The following is a 19,090-nucleotide window of genomic DNA, read 5'->3' on the forward strand; positions in this document are numbered from 1 at the left end:
TTACCTTCTTGACCAAAGAAAAGAGACAACCTGACCTTGAACACATTCTGGCTGCGAGCCATACAACAGCACTGGTATTGCCTGCACGACTTCAGAGGCTACCAATGTCTACAATTGAGAGAGCAGTCTGGCTATACGTTAAGACTCTAAACAGTCAAAACGTGGTCACAAATAGTTCCAACAAGATTTGTTGTGCTGAAACTACTGTATGTATTATCAGAGAATATGTTAATTCAAATTCAGGGACCGTTGCACTACAGCCACAAAATGTAAAAAAAAAACCACCCAATTTAAGGAAGGCTTACGACAAATCATAAGGCTTGTTCTTGGATAAAGGCCACTGAAGAATAAAAGTTTGAAGACGCAAAGGCGAGAGAGAAAAAAAGCTCAGAGAAAATACCAGACCAGCACAACCAACCAGCCAGAGAATTCATTAATGTAGTGGTTTTGCTCACAGCTTTTCTCTTTCCTCTCTGACAGGGTATACATTTGCCAGGAGGCAGAGGGAGAGGGAGACTAGGGCCTGTGATGTAGCTCTCATTAGCACTGTGGGGAAGAAAAGGAGTCTTGATATGGAGCTGGCTGGTCTGGGAGACCTGATGCTCTCCGCTCAAAGAAAGGAAGATAGATACTGTTGAATGCTCCCACAGTTTTATTGTGTAACGTTTCCACTTCAAGGTCTTCTTCTGACTCAACTTTTCGTACCCTGCACCTGAAGGTTATTGGATGTGCGTAAAATAGGGCTGTCAGAGTAAATCAGTTAACTCGAGCTAACTATTTCTAATTTTTTTTTTTATTAAATCGTGTTGTCTGAAAGCATTAAAAATACACTGAAAACATCCAAAATACATCATCTATACAGCTAAAAACAACAATGCGATGTCAAAGTAAGTTGCCATTTAGGTTAAAGAAAGGGTGCTTTATCAATCTACTTGATTTTGCTTACCATTACTTTGGACAAAATCAAGACGTCAATATCTTGTAATGCATTTGTAAAAAATGTTTTTAAATTACAGCTCAATTCAGGCAAATTCTGAATTTACGATTAATCACAGCAAATCCTGCGATTAACTCAATAAAATGTTTTTAGCGTTTGACAGCCCTAGCGTAAACATATTATAAACTACTGCATTCGGAGTCGAGCAAGATCACAAAGACCCTGCCTAAAGATGACATCTGGTGTTACTTACGCCTTCTGTGTCCCGTAGCTGTGGTAGTCGATGGCGGCCGAGATTCCCACCACCGCGGCGGGAAAGAGGTATCCGGAGACATAATAGTACTTCCTGCGGGAGAACTCGCTTTCAAACACTTCAACCAGCATGAGGTAGAGCTGCACGCCCTCCAGGCACATCCAGGCAAACGCCGCCAGAAAGAAGAAATGAAGAACGCCCGCGATGATGGAGCATACCAGCTGGGAGGGGGACACATTTAGAGGTTACACAAACAGAGGTAAAAGGACAGTGGCATTGAAACTGCATTGAGTCAATGGAAGAGTAGGACAAGATAACTGGAGCATATTCCCCTGGGAACAAAATAATTGTGCATCTAAGCTCACTCTGATACTCGAGGGGGGCCCATACTCCTTACCTTGGGTTCAGTCATGTTGATGCCCACGAGGAAGACGAGCTCGGCGATAAAGAGGTTGAGGCAGAGGTTCTTGTGGATAGTGTTGCGGTCGCTCTGCAGGCCCCTGAAGAAGCAGAAGGTGAACAGGCTGATGGCCAGACACACCAGAGACACAGCAATGCCCATCCGCGTTATCACCGTCAGCAGCAACTCATGGACGCTCCCCTCCACCTGGTGGACAGGACAGAGAGACACAGAGAGGGTTAGAACCAAGAACCTTACGAATCTAGGACCTAACATGACATAAACACGGGGGGGGGGGGGGGGGGGGGGGGGGGGGGGTTAGACCCAAAAAAGCTTTTTTTTGTTGTGATCACCTTTTTATTTTATTCAGATGGTCAGGGAATACAATGAGTAGGAAGACAGACAACAGTATCTAGCACAGTACAGCCACCAACTTCCTGGCTCAGGCCCCTTTGTACAAATGCCATCCCAACATGTATGCGTTAAATAATCTTAAGTAAACCCAATAACTTGGAGCTAATATGACATAAGCAGAGATTTATACAGGGATTTAACTCAACATCTAGTTAACCAATGAGAAACACACAGCAACCTAGCAGGGAGGGTTTACACTTAATAACCTGCCGTAAAAACCTAAAACATGACAGACTTCATGTCCCCATCAATGAACCTTGACATAACATGATGTCCTGCCTCACTGAGGGAAATCACTCAACATCTACTGTAGGAAACAGATGACATGTCTTTAGATCCTCGTACATGTGCCGGGCCAATGTAAAGAAAGTCATTAGTACGCTGTCACAAAGCTCTATTTCGTCGCTGGGTGAAGGGTTGATTACAGTGCGTGTCACAACCCAGGAAAATGAACACATTACAATATGGACATGTAGGCTATAAGACCATATGCAAAAACAGAAGCCTTCACCATACAGAATATCACTCAGGGATAGTGGTCTGAACATGAGGTAATCCGTTCCGTGACATGACTAATTTTATTAAGGGCAGGCCAGGAGGAGTTGTAGTTGAGGTGAGTATTTGGGTTGGTGTGACTGAGGGATGGCTTAAACCACAGGCTCTGGTTTTTCCTTGTGGTGAAGGGTTTTAAGGTTCGGGATTTGCGAGGGGAAGACGTGGGAAGAGTTCATGAGTCGGGACATGTTATTATATACACCACAAACTTATGTTCCACGTTTATTATTGGGTAGATGCTCACAGCACATGATATTTATCATGTAATTGGATTGTAATTGCATTTTGCTTGCGAATGGATCTCACCCACTTCACGTCGTCGAGTGGAAATGGAAAATAGAGAAGCACGAAACCGGGTTGCCGTGTACGTTTCCCCGTGTAGGATATGCGTGTGCGTGAGTGCTATTAGTCACGGAACATAGGTAAAATGTAATTTATTTCCAATAATGGCAGAGTTAACTTTCACTATCTTGTGTCTGCGATCTCTCGCTTTTTACTCCCGGCAAAGTAAGTGACAGCCTCCTTCTGTTTCTCTCCACATACATTAACAGCATTCCTCTCCTCAACCCCCATTCCTTCAACCCTCAACCCCCCACCTCAAATCTAATCAGCCTCTGAGTTGACTATCTTACTCTAGCCATATTTACGTACATAAAATACATACAATGGAGGGGGGGATTGGGGCAGAGCCACTACGAGTGTCCTTGAATCCCAAATCAACCCCTAGCTCCTTATGGAGATCTGAGAGGATTGGATAGGTCTCCGCAATATGGTTACAATTCCACAGAGTATTGGGGAAATTCCACCATATTTCTTAGACATCTCCAATCTACACAAGTGTCTTGGGGGTTAGGGGCTGGCTAGGGATGGATTTGGGATTCAGTTTAAATCAGAACCACCCACTCACCATCCCTAGATGGGAACATACATACATACATACATACATACATACATACATACATACATACATACATACATACATACATACATACATACATACATACATACATACATACATACATACATACATACATACATACATACATACATACATACAGTAGAGTCCAAGCACACAACATGAGAAAAACCCACAGAAGGTCACTCACCACATTTCCTCGATGGGCCATGAGGATGGCGAAGTTGGTCAGGTGACTACAGGAACAGGTGGTGTGGCTTTTGTTGGTGTCCAGGAGCTTACAGCCCTGAGTGGACCAGTAGCCCATCATACTCCTCTCAGAGTAGTTCCAGAATGAGCAGTTGGGGTTGTAGTAGTGCTCCTTCTACAGAAAGAAAAGTAACAAAATAACAAAAACATGAACATTGTTGTCACGTCCTGACCAGTATAAGGGGTTATTTGTTATTGTAGTTTGGTCAGGACATGGCAGGGGTGTGTTTGTTTAGAGTGTTTCGAGGTTTGTTGGGCTATGTTCTGTTTTGAGAGGGGTGTTTGTTTAGAGTGTTTCGGGGTTTGTTGGGTTATGTTCTAGTATGTCTATTTCTATGTGGTGTTTGTTGGGTTGACCTTCAATTGGAAGCAGCTGCTCCTAGTTGCTTCTAATTGAAGGTCCTATTTAAGAGGGGTGTTTTTCTATGGGATAATGTGGGTAGTTGTTTCTTGTTTAGCTGTGTGCCTGACAAGACTGTTATCGTCGTTGTTTTTGTATACGTGTGTTTTGTTTCGGTTTTCCTTCTTTCTGCCTATTAAAAAGAAGATGAGTAAACACTGTCATGACATTGCCCTCTCTCTGGGAACAGGGAGCACAGTTGACCCCCTCCCCCTTGCACCATCCCCCTACCTACCTCTCCCTACCCAGGCCCTGTGAAAAAGGTCGTAAATTCCAAAGGAAATGTCCTGCCTAACAGGCCACAGTTGAGACAGAGAGGGGTTTCATAGAGAGACACAGGAAATTCTTCCAACTCACAGAATTGGGGAACCGAACAACATTTATGTTCTGGAGAAGGTATAAAAGATCGGTGAAGAATCCAGCTACGAACTGGTCCGCTTGGTACAATTTTGTGATACTCAGAAGAGACAATATAGCCATATTACCATAAAACTGTTTATATAATTGCCTCAGCTATGGGACTTGCATCTAAATGGTTGTATAAAATGTATTAATAAGGATAAACCTATTTGGAATACGTTGAGATGCTATGTACTGATGTTAATGTGATAGAATGTATTTCTGTTCAAAGCTTAAATCAGTCATCGGCACGCCCCCCCCAGGGACACAGACAAGACCTGGCGTCATGAGACAGCCTTTTTCTGTCATTCCAAATAAAACCCCCACCCAGGGTTACTTTCTTCAGACCAGCTTACCTCAGAAGAGAGAGCCAAGGTTTGACCATGCAATTCCTCTACTGAAAGTTAACTATACCACGTGGTTAAACTTTTAGACTATCGATACCGACAGAATAAGAACAAGTCTTTGATATTAATTATTAGTCTGCAGCTAAGTAAATTATATAATTGAACGCGAAGACCGACAAAACATCCATTCTATAACGACATTAATGAATGTCGCTTTGAAAGATCCATTCTAACCGAGAGAGAGAGAGAGAACAGGACAAAAACTCTCCAACAAGGATCCCGACGGCACACTGAGCGTAAATATATATTGATTGCAATTGTTCCCGAATGAGTGAGCGTTCATGTGCAAAGGATTAGCATATCAATTGTTAATATTTATCAACTCTGTAGTGTCTTCTCAGCTGCCCTTTATGACCCTTTGTTTAACAAGACTCCAGCCATGCCTGTTTAGCCCACTAGGGCACATTACTCTACCAATTCTTTGTGACGATAATCACTGTTTGTATACTTTCTGTGAATTACTTAGTTTAGTAAATAAATGATTTTAAGACAATTGATGCATGGATGACCTTTAGTAAAGGCTGGATTCGTGCAGATACAACAATTTACGACGTTTGGAATGAGACTGGACGCGAGGTAAAATACACCATTTAAACCAGAAGATAATCGGCCTATACTATAATACAATATATAATGTTATAATATAGGAAAGTTATAATAGGAAAATTATAACTTTGTAATCTGAATATTTTACTTGGTGCCCCGATCTCCTAGTTAATTACAGTTAAACGATTAATCAGTTTAATCGCATAATAATAATAACAGGGAGTTATTTTGATAAACATGTCTTCAGTTAATGGTGCCCAAAGACGCGACAACACATTCCCGCTGCGTTTTAGTCTAATCCTTACGACACCCGTGACAGAACTACCCACCACAAACGGACCAAGCAGTGGAGGAAGGAGCAGCAGCAGAGCTCTGTGGAGTCATGGACATGGGAAGAGATTCTGGATGGGGCAGGACCTTGGCACCAGGCTGGGGAGTACCGGCGCCCTAAGGAGGAGCTGGAGGCAGCCAAGATGGAGCGGCGCTATTATGAGGCATTATACGCACCGAGAGGCAAGTGCGAGAAGCAGCCCCCAAAATTATTTTTTGGGGGGGCACACGGGTAGTTTGGCTGGGCCAAGGGTAAGCCCTAAGCCAACTCCCCGTGCTTATTATGGGGAGCGTTTGGAGTGGAGAGCGCCGGTGTATGCGGAAGTGCGCACGATCTCAGTTCGCCCTGTGCCAGCACTCCGCTCGTACAGGGCTACTATTACCATCCAGCCAGGACGGGTTGTGCAGGAGGCGCGCTCCAGACCTCCAGTCTGCCTACTCATGGCCCGGTGTATCCAGTTCCTGCTCCTCGCACTAGCCCTGAGGTGCGTGTCTCTTGACTGGTGCCTCCAAAGCCAGCACCACGCACCAGGCCTCCAGTGCGTCAGCCCAGTCTAGTACGTCCTGTTCCCCCTCCTCGCACTAGCCTTGGGGTGCATGTCTCCAGTCTGGTACCTCCACTACCAGCCCCACGCACCAGGCCTCCAGTGCGTCAGCACAGTCCAGCTCGTCCTGCTCCTCACACTAGCCCTGTGGTGCGTGTCCCTAGTCTGGCGCTTCCTAAGCCAGCCCCATGCATCAGGCCTTCAGTGCGCAGTCCCCGTCCAGAGCTTCCGGCAACAGTGCCCGGTTCAGAGTGTCCGGCGACAGTGCCTCGTCCAGAGTGTCCGGCGACAGTGCCTCGTCCAGAGTGTCCGGCGACAGTGCCTCGTCCAGAGTGTCCGGCGACAGTGCCTCGTCCAGAGTGTCCGGCGACAGTGCCCCGTCCAGAGCTTCCGGCGACAGTGCCCCGCAGAGAGACGGCCCACAGTCCGGAGCCAGCAGAGACGGTCCACAGTCAGGAGCCAGTAGAGACGGCCCAGAGTCCGGAACTGAGAGAGACGGCCCACAGTCCGGAACCGAGAGAGACGGCCCACAGTCCGGAACTGATAGAGACGGCCCACAGTCCGGAACCGAGAGAGACGGCCCACAGTCCGGAACCGAGAGAGATGGCCCACAGTCCGGAACCGAGAGAGTGGCCCACAGTCCGGAACCGAGAGAGACGGCCTACAGTCCGGAACCGAGAGAGACGGCCTACAGTCCGGAAACGAGAGAGTCGCCCTACAGTCCTGAGACGGCCCACAGTCCGGGAACCGAGAGAGACGGCCTACAGTCCGGAATCGGCGTAGCCAGAGTCGCCCTCCAGTCTGGAGCTCCCAGAGTCACCCTCCAGTCCGAGGTCTCCAGCGACGCGCATCAGCCCGAGGTCTCCAGTGACGCACATCAGCCCGAGGTCTTCAGCGATGCGCCATAGCCCAGAGACTTCGGGAGGGGTAAAATGTAATAAGTATTTAGCGGGGGTGGACTGGTTAGGTTGGGGAGTAAGGCTGGAGCCTGAGCCACCTCCATAGGAGGAGGTTGGGGAGGGGGGGGGGTGTAGCACAAGAACCGTCGGTGACGGTGGCCACCCTCCCTTCAGTTTGGGATTATTTTTGTTTTGGGTTTATTTTTGTTTTTGTTTAAGGTGCATCCGGGGTATGCACCTTTTGGGGGGGGGGGGGGTTCTGTCACGTCCTGACCAGTATAAGGGGTTATTTGTTATTGTAGTTTGGTCAGGACGTGGCAGGGGTGTGTTTGTTTAGAGTGTTTCGGGGTTTGTTGGGCTATGTTCTGTTTTAAGAGGGGTGTTTGTTTAGAGTGTTTCGGGGTTTGTTGGGTTATGTTCTAGTATGTCTATTTCTATGTGGTGTTTGTTGGGTTGACCTTCAATTGGAAGCAGCTGCTGCTAGTTGCTTCTAATTGAAGGTCCTATTTAAGAGGGGTGTTTTTCTATGGGATTTTGTGGGTAGTTGTTCCTTGTTTAGCTGTGTACCTGACAAGACTGTTATCGTCTTTATTTCTGTATACGTGTGTTTTGTTTTGGTTATCCTTCTTTCTGCCGAATAAAAGAAGATGAGTATACACATTCCCGCTGCATTTTGGTCTAATCCCTACGACACACGTGACAATTGTTTAAAACAACTAGCTAAAAGTTAGGGTTTTAGTAGTTCTCAATAAGCAAAAAAAACAAAACAATGAAACCTCTTAAATACCACAAACAACATTATAAGCATTGTTTAAAACAATTAACAGATTACTTTAGAGTACATATGCTTCCTACATACGTATACTATATGCATATGTCATTTTCCACCAAGGGTCAATAACAGCAGGCAGACGAGCCTGCCATGGCAAATAACTACGGTAGCAAAAAGCTAAGTACTGGAATACACAAGATAGCACTCAAGTTAGCCTGCTTCGGCCTATGGATGGATCCACCTTGTCTGTCGTGTCAAGTGCAATTATAAACAATTACAGTATATTGACATATCATAGCATGACAAACACGATAGCTTTTCTATGTAAACTAACAGAATCTGACACGCACTTATATTTTACAGCCGCGCTAGCTGTATCCTATGAAACTGGCATTTATCCTCCACAACTACTAAAGACCACACTGCCATTTCTCTTTCCCACCATTTCCCCCTGCACTGAACCACACCACGGCCTGACTCTAGAGCTCCAGGGTTCTCCAAGGGGAAGGGGGACTCACGTCGAGGTGCTCCAGGGTGAAGATGACGGGGTCGGACACAAACACGCGGCTGGACTCCTTGGTGATGGAGGCGGCCAGGATGTGTGAGTTGACGGTCAGGTCTGAAAGGTTACGTCCTCCTCCTCCTCGGAGCGTGGCGTTCTCTGTACTGAGGAACCGGCCCAGGTGCTTATAGAGGACAAACACCAGCTTGGCCACACCTGGGAAAAAATACACTACAATAAGATTTATGGTGGCATTGTGAACGTATAAAATTGCTTCTAATTTCTATACTTCAGCCACTGTCACAGTGCAGGGCAATGCTCCTTCAGTATGATCACATTCATTCATTTTATTCATACATTTCTTCCCCCCTTTGTTACCGTTTTTACTGTTGACTTTGACTGTGTTTGCAGATAGCTGAATGGAGGCTCCAACCTTGCTGGTCTGGGGGAACCTGAAGTCCTGCATCTGGCCATCAGTACTGAGCACATACACATCCAGCACTAAAAGTGGATGAGGAGAGGGGGAGGTAGCGGGAGAGGAGCAGGAGGAGACGGAGAGAGGGGGAAGAGGAGGAGAGGGGAAGAAGGGAACGGTAGTGGTATACATAACTGATAGGTCAAGTTTCAATAGTAACACACCGTTTTTAATAGAGCTCCGACATAAAGGTTGCGAAGTGTGAAAGAAGGGAGGAACCAGATCAAGTGTTCCAGCTAGAAATTCCAATCTCATTGTCAATATCCCATCCAGCACTATTTACTATAAAAAAGATCTGAGCTGCTTCCCGTAACCCTGGCCTACAGAGCTCCTTATGGAGAGAGAGAAAGAGAGAGAGCATAGCACCATCCAACCTGCTGAAGCATGAATGTCAAATATTCATAAGATAAAAAATATCATTGGGCTTTTTCTTCCCCCTGTGGGTTCAGATAACTCTGGCCTTGCCAGTGAGCAAATCTCTGAAAAGCCTGCTAGATTCCTGCAGCAAACCCCCTGCCCTCTCTCTTGCTCTCTCTATCCCTCCCTCTCTCTCCTCTCCGTTGTTCTGTGCCAGCTGCCGGATGGCTCTCTCTCTCTCTCTCTTTGATGTGTGAAATTACGGAGGGGTCAGGAGGACGCACGTATCAGCACACTCCCTCCTGTCAGAACCAGCCTCAACTTCCTCACCACAGATCGCTTTTGACACACAGAGATGAGGAATTGTTCTCCCTCTGACATTTTTTCTCCTTTCCTTCGCTTCCTTCCTTCTTTCTCTCTTTCGGTCTATCCTAAACCCCCCCCCCCCCCCCCCCCCTTACCCCTCCCTTTTCTCTCCTCCTGCCCTTGACGTTCGCCTCAAGGTGCCATTTGTGTTTCAGCCTGAATCAGGAAACTATGTTAATTAGGAGTAAGGATCCTTTTGGGCTTCTCTCCTACTGCTCATCAGGCGAGCTGCAGAGAAGACTGTCCCGGGGCCTCAGTTCTCACATAGCATTGTCAGAGGAGATTGGGAAAGTTCTACTAGCTATATTACTACTAGTAGAAATACTATTTTATAAAAAATAAAAAAAATGTAATCTGTTGTTGAGGCCCTGTGTGCTAAACGCACATAAACAGAGCCTGTTTGCAATGATTAACTATACATGGCGTGTATAGGCAAATTATTATATTTTGCATTAGCAGGCTGCAGTACATCTGTTTTTTGTTATCCGCTTGTAATTACCATTTACTGACAAAGGGTTAAGGCAGGGTTCGAGGACATAGCTACCGTATAGAATACACTATATATACAAAAGTATGTGGACACCCCTTCAAATGAGTGGAGTCGGCTATTTCAGCTACACCCGTTGCTGACAGGTTTATAAAATCGAGCACACAGCCATGCTATCTCCATAGACAAACACTGGCAGTAGAATGGCCTTACTGAAGAGCTCAGTGACTTGCAATGTGGCACCGTCATAGGATGCCATGTTTCCAGCAAGTCAGTTTGTCAAATTTCTGCCCTGCTAGAGTTGCCCTGTCAACTGTAAGTGCTGTTATTGTGAAGTGGAAACGCCTATGTGCAACAACGGCTCAGACTCGAAATGGTAGGCCACACAAGCCCACAGAGCGGGACCGCCGATTGCTGAAGCGTGTAGCGAGTAAAAATTGTCTGTCCTTGGATGCAACACTCACTACCAAGTTCCAAACGGCCTCTGAAAGCAACGTCAGCACAATAACTGTTCGTCGGGAGCTTCATAAAATGGGTTTCCGTGGCCGAGCATCCGCACACAAGCCTAACATCACCATGCGCAATGCCAAGCATTGGAGTGGTGTAAAGCTCGCCACCTTTGGACTGGAGCAGTGGAAATGCGTTCTCTGGAGTGATTAATCACGCTTCACCATCTGGTAGTCCGACGGACAAATCTGTGTTTGGCGAATGCCAGGAGAACACTACTTGCCCCAATGCATAGTGCCAACTGTAAAGTTTAGTGGATGAGGAATATTGGTCTGGGGCTGTGGTTCATGGTTCGGACTAGGCTAAGGGAAATCTTAACACTACAACATACAATGACATTCTAGACGATTCTGTGCTTCCAACTTTGTGGAAACAGTTTGGGGAAGGCCCTTTCCTGTTTCAGCATAACAATGCCCCCGTGCACAAAGCGAGGTCCATACAGAAATGGTTTGTCGAGATCAGTGTGGAAAAACTTGACTGGCTTGCACAGAGCCCTGACCTTAACCCCATCGAACACCTTTGGGATGAATTGGAACGCCAACTGATCATGATTTTGGAATGAGATGCTCGATGCGCAGGTGTCCACATACTTTTGGTCATGTACTGTATCAAATGATTCAATTGATTTTCCATGAGAAGACCAGACAGTTCATCTTGCAGAACAAATTCAATGCCCCTACTTAACTATGCAAGAAAAAGGCAGCGGGGAACTCATAACCATGGCAACAAAGAGGCTTGTGTAGGGAAAATGACAGTTCACTGCACAAAGCTGACTTAAATGAATGAGATCACATTGCTAATAAACTGCCTGTGAGAACATATTAGCTTGCCTGGCGCTGAGCGAGACATCAAACCTCCTACTGTGACTTCAACTAAATTTGGTCTTTCTAAAAACCACTTTGCCTCTCTCCTGGAGGAATAGCTGTCCAGGTTCTTGTCTAGAATGAATAAGCCCATGGAAAAGAAGCCCTGAGGTCTAGCAGAAGTATGTTTCTACAGAATGGTTGTGAATGTTAACTTCCACTTCCTTGAACATAACAAACTGTAGAAAAAAAGGCAATTTTAGTACTGAGGTCAAAGTAATTTTCTTCCAAGACAGGGGGAGATAATACAAAGGAAAATAATCATTAAAACTGTGGATTGTAACTGGCAGACGTGTCTGTCTAGTTTTTCCTTTTTATGAGTGATGGGCAGGGGGGGTAGAAAAAAAAAAACATACTTATGTTGTCTGCAGGCACTTTGACTACAGCGGGCTCAATCAGGTTGTCGGCAAGGATGAAGGCTCCTTCCTCCAGGGTATCCAGTAACATGGTGGCGGCGTGCGTTTGCTCCGTGGAATTCATGTCTTCCCAGGACTTCAGGGCTTCCGGCCTCAGGAGGTTGTCAACCGTATCCACAATGGCCTGTATCCGTGGAAACAAGTCAAATGTCAGACCTTTGTCGCTTTAAAAAAAATGGATACCTCATAACTTCTACTCATGCCTGCAGCATACAGGCAGAAAGGGGGCAAGAAAAGCATATGATGCTGATGGCAAGTAAGGACAAGCGACAACCAAAAAATTCAACAAATACGGTCACTGGAATTAAAAGATGATATGAAGATTCATTCAAATTAAAACATCACTTAAAGATGGCATGGTGGTCACAGAATAAAAACTACAGGATGTTGTCTCCCCACTTTCCTGGTTTAGACCCATTTATTTTCTTTTGAATAACAAGACTGTGCCAGAGGGGAAGTTCAAACACAAACCAAATGTTTTTCAAATGAATGGAGCAGTTATTCCACAATAGTACTCTCTCAGTTCCTGTTCTTTAACATCTTATTTTTCCCAAAGAGCAATTATCTTTCCTCTTCGCTAACAATAAATATATTCCATAACAGGATCTGGTCATTATGGCCTTGAAATGTGCAGCTTTTCCTTCCTAGAGGGGAAAATGTTATCAAGAAAATGAATCCATTTGTTTCATGGGTAGCAGGCAAAGTAAAGAAGGGCATAATTCTGCTTGTTTTCAATGGCAATCCTTTCATTTCCTGCTTGGCTGATAAGCAGTAAGTAAGCAAAACATTCCAAACCCTCACGAGAAAAAGTATCAAATGTTGATCAAAATGGAGGTCACTGTGACCCTGTGCAGGAGAGTTCACAACTTCCATGTACCTTAGCATATTTATCTATATCATATCCACACAGCAGCGCTAACGCTAGCCCCATTGATGACTCCCATGTAGCTCATCTGCAGTGCATTTGGAAAGTATACAGACCCCTTCTCTTTTTCCACATTTTGTTACATCTTTATTCTAAAATGGATTAAATATCTTTTTTTGTTATCAATCTACACTCAATACCCCATAATGACAAAGCAAAAACAGTTTTTTAGACAAATTTGCTACATTTATTAAACAGAAATACCATATTCACATTTATTTAACTAGGCAAGTCAGTTAAAAGAACAAATTCGTATTTACGATGATGGCCTAGGAACCGTGGGTTAACTGCCTTGTTCAGGGGCAGAACGACAGATTTGTACCTTGTCAGCTCGGGGATTCGATTTTGCAACCTTTCGGTTACTAGTCCAATGCTCTAACCACTAGGCTACGCTGCCGCCCCACATACAGTACAAGTCAAAAGTTTGGACACACCTACTCATCCCAGGGATCGTCTTTATTTTTGCTATTTTCGACATTGTAGAATAATAGTGAAGACATAAAAACTAAGAAATAATAATACAATATTGAATCATGTAGTAAGCAAAAAAGTGCTAAACAAAAATATTTTATATTTGAGATCTTCAAAGTTTGCCTTGATGACAGCTTTGCACATTCTTGGCATTCTCTCAACCAACATCATGAGGTAGTCACCTGGAATGCATTTCAATTAACAGGTGTGCCTTCTTAAAAGTTAATTTGTGGAATTTCTTTCCTTCTTAATGCATTTGAGACAATCAGTTGTGTTATAGGGCTCCCGAGTGGCGCAGCGGTCTTGCCTCTTGCATTTCAGTGCAAGAGGCGTCACTACAGTCCCTGGTTTGAATCCAGGCTGTATCACAACCAGCCGTGAATGGGAGTCCCATAGGGTGGCACACAATTGGCCCAGCATCGTCTGGGTTTTGCCGGGGTAGGCCGTCATTGTAAATAAGAATTTGTTCTGAACAGACTTGCCTAGTTAAATTAAAACAAAAATTGTTGTGACAAGGTAGGGGTGGTATACAGAAGATAACACTATTTGGTAAAAGATCAAGTCCATATTATGTCAAGAACAGCTCAAATAAGCAAAGAGAAACAACAGTCCATCATTACTTTAAGACATGAAGGTTAGTCAATACGGAACATTTCAAGAGCTTTTAAAGTTTCTTCAAGTGCAGACACTAAAACTAAGCGCTATGATGAAACTGGCTCTCATGAGGACCCCCACAGGAAAGGAAGACACAGAGTTACCTCTACTGCAGAGGATGTTCATTAGAGTTAACTGCACCTCAGATTGCAGCCCAAATAAATGCTTCAGAGTTCAAGTGACAGACACATCTCAACATCAAATGTTCAGAGGAGACTGCGTGAATCAGGCCTTCATGGTCGAATTGCTGGAAAGAAACCACTACTAAAGGACAACAATAATAAGAAGAGACTTGCTTGGGCCAAGAAACACAAGCAATGGACATTAGACCAGTGGAAATCTGTTTTTTGGTCTGATGAGTCCAAATTTTTGATTTTTGGTTCCAACCGCCGTGTCTTTGTGAAACGCAGAGCAGGTGAACGGATGATCTCCGCATGTGTGGTTCCCACCATGAAGCAATGGGAGGTGTGATGGTATGGGGGTGCTTTGCTGGTGTCACTGTCAGTGATTTATTTTGAATTCAAGGCACACTTAACCAGCATGGCTACCACATCATTCTCCAGTGATACGCCATTCCTTTTTGATTGCGCTAAGTGGCACTATCATTTGTTTTTCAACAGGACAATGGCCCAGCACACCTCCAGGCTGTGTAAGGGCTATTTGACCAAGAAGGAGAGTGATGGAATGCTGCATCAGATGACCTGGCCTGTACAATCACCTGACCTCAACCCAATTGAGATGGTTTGGGATGAGTTGGATCGCAGAGTGAAGGAGAAGCAGCCAACAAGTGCACAGCATATGTGTGAACTCCTTCAAGAATGTTAGAAAAGCATTCCAGGTGAAGCTGGTTGAGAGAATGCTAAGACTGTGCAAAGCTGTCATCAAGGCAAAGGGTGGCTACTTTGAAGAATCTAAAATATATTTAGAATTGGTTAACTCTTTTTTGGGTTCCATTTGTGTTATTTCATAGTTTTGATGTCTTCACTATTATTCTACAATGTAGAAAATAGAAAAAACAAACCCTTGAATGAATAGGTGTTTCTAATCTTTTGACTGGTACTGTATTTACAATTGAAATTTAGCTCAGGTGCATCCTGTTTTGATTGATAATTCTTGAGATATTTCTACAACTTGATTGGAGTCCACCTGCGCTAAATTGAATTAATTGGACATCATTTGGAAAGATGCACACCTGTCTATATTAGGTCCCACAGTTGACAGTGCATGTCAGAGCAAAAACCAAGCGATGAGGTCGAAGGAATTGTCTGTAGAGCTCCAAGACAGGATTATGTTGAGGCACAGATCTGGGGAAGGGTACCAAAACATGTATGCAGCATTGAAGGTCCCCAAGAACAAAGTGGCCTCCATCATTCTTAAAATGAAGATGTTTGGAACCACTAAAACTCTTCCTAGAGCTGGCCGCCCGGCCAAACTGAACAATCAGAGGAGAAGGGCCTTGGTCAGGAAGGTGAACAATAACCCGATGGTCACTCTGAGTTCTAGACTTTCTCTGTGGAGACGGGAGAACCTTCCAGAAGGACAACTATCTCTGCAGCACTCCACCAATCAGGCCTTGATGGTAGAGTGTCCAGACGGAAGCCACTCCTCAGTAAAAGGCACGTGACAGCCTGCTTGGAGTTTGCCAAAATGCATCAAAGGACTCTCAGACCATGAGAAACAAGATTCTCTAGTCTGATGAAACCAAGATTGAACTCTTTCGCCTGAATATCAAGCGTGACGTCTGGAGGAAACCTGGCACCATCCCTATGGTGAAGCATGGTGGTGGCAGCATCATGCTGTGGGGATGTTTTTCAGCGGCAGGGACTGGAAGACTAGTCGGGATCAAGGGAAAGATGAACAGAGCACAGTACAGAGAGATCCTTAATAAAAACCTGCTCCAGAGCGCTCAGGACCTCAGACTGGGGCGAAGGTTCACCTTCCAAAAGGACAACGACCCTAAGCACACAGCCAAAACAATGCAGGAGTGGCTTCAGGACAAGTCTCTTAATGTCCTTGAGTGGCCCAGCCAGAGCCCGGACTTGAATCCGATCAAACATCTCTGGAGAGACCTGAAAAAGCTGTGCAGCAATGCTTCCCATCCAACCTGGCAGAGATTGAGAGGCTCTGCAGAGAAGCATGGGAATAACTCCCCACATTCAGGTGTGCCAAGCTTGTAGCGTCATACCCAAGAAGCCTCGAGGTGGTAATTGCTGCCGAAGGTGCTTCAACAAGGTACTGAGTAAAGGGGCTGAATACTTATATAAAAGTGATATCAGTTTTTTTACATTTGCTAAAATAAAATAAAAAACAATTTTTGCTTTGTCATTATGGGGCATTGTGGTTAGATTGATGAGGGAGAATTTTTTGTTGCGATTTTAGAATAAGGCTGTAACGTAACAAAATATGGAAAAAGGGGGTCTGAATACTTTGCGAATGCACTGTATATCCATTCTCACACAGCAGCACTAACGCTAGCCCATTGATGACTCCCATATAGCTGATATCCATACCCACACAGCAGCGCTACCCCCACAGATAAACATATCCATCAGCATAATTTCCCCACAAATCCATATCAACCCATGACCCGATAAACCAGTGACAATTTAACCACAGGTGACATTAACCACAGCAGAGGCCCAGGCTACACTATAGTGGTAATTAGCCAATAACAACAGTCACTCAATGTACCAATTAGTGCAAAGCTGTGATTATCATCCACACACACACTAATTGACCATAGGCACAATTACCCTTTTGTCTGGATTAACCAGTGGGGCGAATAAACACCGTAGCCCCTCGCTATCAAACCAGACTGATGATTAACCAATCACCACAACAAGTAAACCAACCACATGGCTGGCTACCATTATTACCTAGAGCTAAGTCAGAGTTGGATAGGTTAGGATAGGAAGAGATAGAAGGAGTCAGAGTAGCAGTAGTGATTTCAGGGCTAGGGCCGTTACACCCCAGACAAACAAATCAACACTCAATGGGTCCATCCTCCTGGTGAGTACCCCCTTCCTTGTAGGCATGAAGAATGAGGAACAAAAAAGAAATACAAATAATCAATGTCTTTAATTTGTGGCAGCGTTAAGAAGAAAGAAAAAAAACCTCTGTTCTGATTGAGTCCTCTTTAATAAATATAATTCTCGCCTGGGTGGCGGTCCCACCACACACCAATCACAAGGGTGTTACCCAAGATGCCCTACAGTGAGCTGGAAATGCTTGGGTGGTGGTGGTGCTGACTTCACTTACATTGCCTATTGATGAATAAAGAAGACAGACACCCTTAAATCAAGTTGACGGTGACATGCAGTGTATCCCAATTTCTCACAGTAAAAGAGACCTCAGTAAAAACAGCCCTAACTCATGGTGAAGAATGCTCCCACCAGTCAAACATAGAGACTAAAGAGAGAGACAGAGGTCTGAGACGGCTGGTTTGTTTCGTGCAAGGCAGGCCCACTGTGTGTTTACGCCAGAACCGCTTCTTTCAACAGGACCTGCTCTCAGATTATAAACTCTGAGGAAAGGAAAATGGCATGGAGAGAGAAAGGAATGAAAAGACCCAACAAATCCTGTATGAACACAAACACATTAATGGGACTGAAAATGAATCCATCAAACAAACACAAAAATTGGCACTTTTGTCAGCGAGAGGAGGAACAAGGAGAGGCTGGAAATGGTAAAGCGTAAGCAAGTGAAAAACTGAGTACACTGCCACTTTGATCAAACTTCTGGCTGACAGGGAGCTACAATTACGGCCGTGGGAAGGCAATTACTCATACAACGCACAAAGAGGGAGGGGAATAGAGAGAGATAAGAGATAGGAGAGATATTGACTTATAGACAGACAGGCAGAGATATTGACAGACAGACCAGGCAGGCAGATCGACAGACCAGACAGACTGGTGAGTTGAGGGGTAGAGAGATAGATGGACATACCGTCAGGCTAGCAGACACACAGGCAGATAGACAGGCTGGCAGATGCACAAGCAGAGAATCACAGACAGACAGACACCAATGTTTCATGCTACTGAGCATATTGTGGATACTTTAAGAGTCAAAGGTGTCTATGTGGAACCAGCAGATATACAGTACCTTCATATATGCCCTGCAAGTCCTCTCTCTCTTTTGAAGCTTTTTAACACAAAGTGAGGATTAAGAACAAGAGGCATACTATTAGGAAGCAAAGAGCTTGGAGGGAAAAGGAGGTTAGTCTATGTCTTTAGAATACAGATATCCTAAAATACACCACTTACCCCACTTGAATCAGGATGGAAATGATAATATATAAACCTCATGTTAGGTAGATGAAATAAGAAGCTCACTGTATATTATGCAGCATTCTAAAATGTATTTCGGAAGATGTATCTAGCTTACATAACTACAAGGGCTTGGCCGGCCAAGACAGAGCTGTACAGCATAGCGTTGTAGATGGGGAATCGCTGAGATAAAATTCCTACGCTTTGCATTAACCTGTTGGGTCTAGGGGGCAGCATTTGCACGTCTGGATAAAAAAAATGTACCCGATTTAATCTGGTTACTAATCCTACCCAGTAACTAGAATATGCATATACTTATTATATATGGATAGAAAACACTCTAAAGATTCTAAAACTGTTTGAATGGTGTCTGTGAGTATAACAGAACTCATTTGGCAGGCAAAACCCTGAGACATTTTCTGACAGGAAGTGGATACCTGATGTGTTGTATTGACTTTAAACCTATCCCATTGAAAAACACAGGGGCTTAGGAATATTTTGGCACTTCCTATTGCTTCCACTAGATGTCACCAGCCTTTACAAAGTGTTTTGAGTCTTCTGGAGGGAGATCTGACTGAACAAGAGCCATGGAACGATGATGGCCCATTAGACACCTGGCGCGCGAGTTCATGTTGGGTACCCTCGTTCCAATACGTTATAAAAGAGTATGCATTCGTCCACCTTGAATATTATTCATGTTCTGGTTAAAAAAGGCCCTAATGATTTATGCTATACAACGTTTGACATGTTTGAACGAACGGAAATATATTTTTTCCCCTC

At 44.6% G+C, this 19,090-nt stretch overlaps 1 protein-coding gene across 4 annotated transcripts in view; it reads right to left on the reverse strand.

Annotated features, from left to right (window-relative positions):
- Positions 1-19,090, reverse strand: part of LOC106599757 (adhesion G protein-coupled receptor L2) — a 126,176-nt gene that overhangs the window by 15,624 nt on the left and 91,462 nt on the right. For 2 of the 4 annotated variants that reach the window (XM_014191055.3, XM_014191058.3), the window contains exons 9-15: positions 18,147-18,185; positions 11,936-12,119; positions 8,903-9,025; positions 8,541-8,740; positions 3,666-3,839; positions 1,588-1,797; positions 1,191-1,411 (exon numbers count right to left, since the gene is read on the reverse strand). In XM_014191055.3, coding sequence (XP_014046530.2) covers positions 1,191-1,411; positions 1,588-1,797; positions 3,666-3,839; positions 8,541-8,740; positions 8,903-9,025; positions 11,936-12,119; positions 18,147-18,185 — 1,151 coding nt within the window. The remainder of the gene's footprint in view (positions 1-1,190; positions 1,412-1,587; positions 1,798-3,665; positions 3,840-8,540; positions 8,741-8,902; positions 9,026-11,935; positions 12,120-18,146; positions 18,186-19,090) is intronic. The other 2 variants (XM_014191057.3, XM_014191059.3) reach the window with 1 other exon arrangement.

Source organism: Salmo salar, chromosome 03 (genome assembly GCF_965601325.2).
Source record: "Salmo salar chromosome 03, fSalSal1, whole genome shotgun sequence".
Taxonomy (NCBI): domain Eukaryota; kingdom Metazoa; phylum Chordata; class Actinopteri; order Salmoniformes; family Salmonidae; genus Salmo; species Salmo salar.